At 38.5% G+C, this 7,242-nt stretch overlaps 1 protein-coding gene across 3 annotated transcripts in view; it reads right to left on the reverse strand.

Annotated features, from left to right (window-relative positions):
• Positions 1-4,942: 4,942 nt before the first annotated feature.
• Positions 4,943-7,242, reverse strand: part of LOC147162506 (guanine nucleotide-binding protein G(q) subunit alpha) — a 20,680-nt gene continuing 18,380 nt past the window's right edge. For all 3 annotated transcript variants that reach the window (XM_086094916.1, XM_086094917.1, XM_086094915.1), the window contains 3 exons: positions 6,539-6,668; positions 6,268-6,421; positions 4,943-5,290 (listed from right to left, as the gene is read on the reverse strand). In XM_086094916.1, the coding sequence (XP_085951042.1) occupies positions 5,100-5,290; positions 6,268-6,421; positions 6,539-6,668 (475 nt within the window). In that variant the 3' untranslated portion in view covers positions 4,943-5,099. The remainder of the gene's footprint in view (positions 5,291-6,267; positions 6,422-6,538; positions 6,669-7,242) is intronic.

Here is a 7,242-nt window from a genome sequence, read left to right on the forward strand (position 1 = left end):
TGCTCTGGTGCAGAGGAGAAAAGGAGAACACGAGCGTAGCGTCAGCGACTCCCGAACCCGACAGCGCCCTCTCGGTGAAGATGTGAACTGACGCCAACCCCAGCCTTTTGTAACAACCATAAATGCTTATAAAATTAAAAATTCACTGAAAACGAGCATCTCCTGTTTTTTCGTCAAAGAAGACATTTTATCAGCAATGTTGTTGAGTTCGGTTTTTTTTTGGTTTCTAGTAGGGGTGTCAAAATTAGTTATTGTTAATTTAGTTATTGTCAATTTTGAGTTAATTTATTAACGCCACTAATTAACACGGTACGGTATCTTGGAGTTTTATGAAGTATTAAAAAATAAAAACAGCCACACTTGTGATCAGCAAGTATAGGAACAAATTTATTTCAATGTTTAAAACAGATAACCTTGTCATTATGTTTCTTTAGAAGGCGGCGATAATGATCATACGTCATGTTCGAATGAGGATCAGGCAACAGTGGTCGAGAAAAACAACAAAACAAACACATGAAAAGACATTAAAAAAATATGGCAAAGAGTTATGTAAATCGATAAGCGGCCAATGGGAGCTAAAAGGCTTCAGTCAATACATCCAAAGCCCCTTGCTTGCAAAAAACAGCACATGCAATAATTATAATTACAGCTTCTTATTAAAAAAAAACCCAGCAGATTATCCTTTAAAAATTTCTTATAGAATATATTCTTTACCCACTTAATCATCTATCCTTTTTTGTCTCTGGTGGTTTATCGCAAAAAAAAAAAAAAAATGGTGGAGGGCACTCGGGTAGAGGGGATCTCAGGTTGGCGGTGGTGTGTTGGCACTTTTAGAGAGAGCCTGGCACGCTCGTATCATACATCCGATTTTTTTCTCTCACATTGGATAAAAAAAAAAAAAAACATCACACACCACTCTGCATTTGAGAGTTGAACAGGAAGAGAGGTTGTGGTCCTAAAATCATATAAACAATAGTATTCTGGTCATTTTTGAACATAGAGAAACAAGAGCGCCAAGGCAACACATAAAGAGAATAGTTGTTTTAGTGAAGAAATTAAACGCACAAAGTGAAAAACTGAAGTGTCATGCAAACACCGTCCCTCTTTTCAGCTCATACATGGCAAATAGATACTGTATAAATTTAAAATATGCCAAATAGTACACCACTGTGCAACACAAACTAGCAAAAAACAAACCCCAAAAAATGTACAATGGTTGTCGGTCAGTTTTTGCACTCCACACGCAATAAACAGTTAAATAATGACTTTTGCTCACTTAACATTCGCACCTTGGCACAAGCAGAAGCCGGCGATGTGTCATTTAGTGTAAAAGGGAAAACAATGGCAGTCTTTCTTTTTTCTTTTTTTTTTCGGTGGCAATTTTGAGCATCTGTTTTTATCTGTTTGGGTCATTGTGACTAGAGGCGGAGCATGTTTAATAACCTAAGAAGTGTCAGGAAAAAACAAACACCCATACACTGCTTTCAGAGGTGGATTTTTGTATTCTTTAACAACTTAAAATGTCACAAGAGGGCGCCAAAGCCATGAAGAATAGGAACATAGTAATTGGCATCAAGATGTGGAAGTTGTAAAATGCCTTAGAAATCATGTTTTTATAAGGCGTGGGAATTTTTGGGGGGGAGGGGGGCGTTCAATTAATCCCCCCCCCCCCAAAATGTTGTTCTTCACAGCAGGACTCGGGGCAAGGGTGGTCTTATTGTGCAAACATTATATGCTGCTAACACTTAATATGCAGAGCAAAAGAAATTAATAGCAAATCTACTTCCAACTTTAATTTTTTTTAACTTTACCATTTAACTGGAGTGTCCTCCGCCCCCACAGACGCCATCGTTATTTCTGAACATGTTTTCCATTGGGTTTCAACCTGTGCGGCAGCCTTTGGCTCCATGCAGTTTGAACAAAACATTAAAGAGCAAACAGTAGTAGGAACTTAACATCCTATTATAACGGTTAGAAATTGCACCAAATGATGACAGTTAAAAGGGCAGAAGTGGGGCACCAGTCCTTCAAAGAGGCAAAATCATTGAAAAAAGAAATTGTACATTATGAACATTTGAGTGTTAAAAAAAAAGAATCCCAGCAGGCCACATGAAATGCTCCATTTGGGCTTTAGATAGCCCACGAAACCGTAGCTTGCCTACTTCTATGTCCTTAAAATGAAATGAGTGGCTAAATGAAGAAAGCAAAAAGCTAAAATGAAACAAAAGTATCACAAATTTTAATCTATACACTACAAAAATAAAATAAAATTGAGAAGCAGTAAGTTGAACACCTGGATACTTTCCCAACATTAGCTAACCGCACAAACATACTTTTCAGTTGCGTTTAACACTCTTTTTTAGTGTTATACCCTACACAGCTTCTTGGCAATTGGATAACATGCAAATACTTATTGTGGCTGTAGTCTTTTCTTTTCTTTTTGGTAATACATAAATATACTGCATGAAGTTCTAGTCGTGGCTAACACCGCAGAAGACCAGAAAATTGTTACTCAATGGTGGTGGTGGGTGGAAATAAACGCCGTTTGGGTTTGCATTAACATTCTGCATCTACTCAAACTAAGCATCTCCGTTTCTGCATGTTTTCCTGTGCTACCTTCCCCCACACCCCACTGTGGTAGCCCTTAATGAAAAATGAGAGATTAACAAGTCACCTGAAAAAGACTGAAAAAGTTCATCAGTACTTCACTGGCACCAGTAAAGCAAGCCTGGAAAATGCAAAGAAAATAAATAAAAATACAGAGCCAAACAATCCAAAACACTGTTTGAAATGTGCTTTCTCTATATATACATATTTAACCTAGAGGAAACACTTTTTGCTGCTTTTTTTTTTTGTGGTTTTTAAATAAAACATGAGGGCTTCCGAAAAGAAAATGGTGAATGAAAATAATTGGGAAATCGTCCCCAAAAATAAAGTAGCGACACTGAAAAAAAATCTATTGTGATACAGACATTCCTTGTTTCTATTTCGTCCCTCCCGACCGCCAGGTGGCGGTGCTGAAAACAGCACGTTTTTTTTTTCTCTCTCGCTCTCTCTCTCTCTTTTTTTTTTTTACAGCAGTTCAGACTCAAGTAGGGCTCCGTTGTGAGGAAAAACAAAGCGAAAGCCTTATTAAACATTGAAAAAAAAAAAGCAGTCGAAATTAACACCTTCAAACCTGGTCCATAAATTAGATAAATAAAAAAAAACTCTTAAAATCATCACCATATTATATAATATATACGTGTATATATACTGCTAATTGACCTCTCAACTCTGTGACGCCTGCTTTTAAAATCAACAAAATCCATTATCACAGTATCAATACTATTTAGAGGGAAAAAAATATGCTAACCTTTTTGTTTTTTTTCTGTTGTCATTTTTATGCCAAAGACGGTGTACCACAGAGCATTTTTGTACACGGCTGTTGTGTATATGTATTTACAAATATACACGAACAACACACTTATTTGCAGACGTCAAGGAAGGTTTGTCATCCCGCTCCTTCATCCTCCTCACCACTCAATAGCAAACCATCGTTTTTTTTTCTTGTCGTTTCGTTTTAAACCAAAGTGACTATACAGTTTAAAACAAAACAAAAACAAAAAGTAAACAGAAGCACATCCTGATATATAATAAAGAGTGAGTGACAGCGTTAGGAAGCGTCTGATTGGACACCGTGGAGTGAGAAGGCGCGTGGGGGAAATCGATTAACACTCCTGGTTGGTGGCGGGGGGGGGGGGGGGGGGGGGGGGGGGGGGTTTGGGGTCGCGATTGTCCCTGTGAGTCCAGGAAGGAAGCTGTGCATTCAACAAAAAAATCAATCTTTTTTTTTCGTTTTTAAATGCACAAAAATGTCCAAAAACATACTTCTCTCAAATTAAGTTTGTTGCCATTGGGATTATTATTATTATTATTATTTTTTTTTAAATGTTATTCCTTTGAGGTTGCAATTTGCAAAATTGTAGTAGCGACCAATTACATTGAGGGGCGGAACAATTTACAAAGTACAGTAAAAGGTCAGCAGCAATCAACCAGAATTGGGCCAATTTTATGCCCCTGCTTATGCTGTTTGTCATAAATGGCTTTACATATAGCAGGGGTGTCAAACATCGGCCCCCAAACCGGTCTGCTAAGGGGTTCAAGATCAATTTGAAAGTGAAAAAATGTAGAAAGGACACTGGGGAGATTTTTTTATGCTCATGTAGAAAATGACGAGAAAATAATTCCCAGATCCTTAAATGATGATTTAATTATTAAAGGGGAAGTCAACCGTACACATTTCTTGACAATAATATGTTATATGGGACCTCACGAGTCTAAACATGACATTCTGATTAGTGATTAATATTACATTTGTGGAATTGTGGGGTCTTAAGTTTGGACCGTTTGTGTTTGTAAACGATTTTTTTGTTGGGGGGGGGGGGTGTTGAATTCCCCTTTAAAGTGTAATATTGTATTTTTTCAATTTCAAATAGTTGTGACTTAAAAGTTTTGTGCCTTTATATAAAATTACTGGGATCAGACAGAAATCTTTCATGAAAAATCTGTGGTTATTTATACTCGTTATTTATGCTTGACTTTGCAGGTCTGGCCCCCTTGACATCAATTTACGCTTTAAGCCCCCCCCCCCCCCCCCCCCGAATTACAATGAGTTTGACACCCCTGATAATATATTTACATTGTTAAGAGGTTTTCTTGTTTTTGCACAATTGCACTTCTCACACACTGGTGGGTACATTCATCGATGTGGAGGTGGAAACCAAATCCCGTTTGTAGTGTTCGTCCCCCCGGCGTTCCGTCCCGTCACTGTCTCACAGTCGGTCAGGTGTGCCAGGCCCATCGAGGCAGCGGTTTCTGCCCATAAAACCAGGAAGATACGCAAGAGAGGGTCGCCGTTTTCTTTTCCTTTCTTTTTGTCGTCGTTTTGTTTTGCAGGGGGATTTTTCAATGTGCTGGACAAAAAAAAAAAAAAAAAAAAAGGGAGCGTGTGTCCGAGTGAGTGTATGTATGTATGTGTGTTGCGTTAAAAGTCGAGCGCACTCGAAAAAGGAGGTTGTGCAAAAGGAGAGAGAGAGAGAATGGGGTCTGGGGTGGGCTCACACCAGGTTGTACTCTTTGAGGTTGAGCTGTAGGATGGTGTCCTTGACGGCGGCAAACACAAAGCGGATGTTCTCAGTGTCCGTGGCGCACGTGAAGTGGGAGTAGATGATCTTGTCGCTGTCGGGGTTTAAGTCCACAAACATTTTGAGGATGAACTCCCGCGCCGCCTGCGCATCCCTCTGCGGACCTGGAGGAGGGCACACATGGAAAGCAGGGCTGAATGATTTTGGAAAAAAATATTGAATTGCCAGTTTTTACCCCCCCCCCACCCCATGCGCAATATTGCGATTTAATATGTGACTATTTTCTCAAGGTCCTCTTTCCCATGTATTTTTTTTTAACAAACAATTAATTAATCTGTATTACAATAAACAATATCCAATTTGTTATACATAAATGTTTTGGTCTTACAAGTTAGGCTTAAAGGAAATCACGATTAGGACGATCATTTATTTTTGGTACAAAACAAGAAAATGTTTCAACGTAAAAATTATTAAGACAACTACAATTCTTTGAAACACTATAATTTCCTTTTGGATAAAACAAATGATTAGTTAGTAAAATTAAATAAAAAAAAAATATTATAATTCATTAAATTATACAGTAATAATAATATTGAATGAAAAAAAGAAGTAACGCATTTCTTTCGGAGTTAAATGAAAAAGCAGGCGACCCGAGCCATTGGAGCCAAAAGTCAAGCACGCAAAATTATCGCTGAGGAGTGACGTCATCTGGAAGTGCTTTTCTGTTGGCTGCTGCTCGATGACATCACTTCTTTCTGTGCGACACTTTCAAACGTCCTTGGTTCCGGTTAATAAGGAAATAAATATGGCCCATGCATTAAATTAATAACGGTACCAAAGACTAATGAAGGACTTTTGCTATAATCATAGTTAGTTTTGTAAACATAAAATGTAGTTTCAGTTAGTTTTCATTTTTTTAAAAAGCATTTGTGTTTTTATTTTATTTCGTTAACTAAATAGTTTTTTGAATTTTTGTATTCGTTTTTTCTCGCTAACTAAAATAACCCAACAACTTTGACTTGCAGTCTTTTGGTGAACGCTGATATCAGCTATCTGCCGGCTTGTAACGTTTTTGAGAACCACCAGTATTATGTCGAGGTTGACTCTGAACAAACCATTCCTGACAAATTCACAATCCTACCATCAAACTCTGGAAAGTAGTCCACCAAATGTGAGTAGGAGATCTTCTCCTCTAACAGGTCCTTCTTGTTGAGGAAGAGGATGACGGAGGAGTTTTGAAACCAAGGGTAGGTAATGATAGTCCTGAACAGAGCTTTACTCTCCTCCATGCGGTTCTGATAGGTAAAAAAAAAAAAAAAGGAAAAAAAAGAAAATATTCCCCCCCCCCCTCAGTTATTATCAACCACTGTGTTGTCAACATCCAAATAAACACGAGTTTGTAAGGGTGTGACCTCGTTGTCGGACTCCACCAGGACTTGGTCGTACTCGCTCAGCGCCACCAGGAACATGATGGAAGTGACGTTCTCAAAGCAGTGGATCCACTTCCTCCTCTCGGACCGCTGACCACCCACGTCCACCATCCTACAGGGTGCGCGCGGATGAGTATTCACGTGATTATAGAACGTAACTTCAATAGGGGTGTGGCGGTACGTCTATTTGTGTTTGAGTTGTTTTTCGGTATGTAACATTAAGTATTATTGAATTATTATTTAAAATGATATAACTTAAAAAGGGGAAGTCAGCCCCCAAAATACATATTGACGATAATATGTTCTACGCAGCCCCACTAGCCTAAATACAGTATTTGGTTAATATTGTGTTAGTGGAATATAAGTTAAGCAGCAAAATCCAGCAGTTTTTATCAGTATCAGAAGGCGGCCATTTTGTCGAGTGAAAATGCTGCTCAGTTCTCAGATAACAACCAATCACAGCTCAGCTTTACAAAACAGGTGAGCTGCGATTGGTCGTTGCCTGAGCAACTGTGATGTCATCTTCAGTCAACAGCCAAGTGGCAAAATGGCCGTCCATGAGATGGGAAAAAATGGCTGGATTTTGCTGCGCAAGTCATATTATATTCCACAAATGTCATATTAATCAGAATGTCGTGTTTAGACTAGTGAGGTCGCATGTAACATATTATTGTCAAGAAATGTTT

The sequence above is a fragment of the Leptonotus elevatus genome, chromosome 14 (assembly GCF_054856555.1).
Source record: "Leptonotus elevatus isolate MCC_2025b chromosome 14, RoL_Lele_1.0, whole genome shotgun sequence".
Lineage (NCBI taxonomy): Eukaryota > Metazoa > Chordata > Actinopteri > Syngnathiformes > Syngnathidae > Leptonotus > Leptonotus elevatus.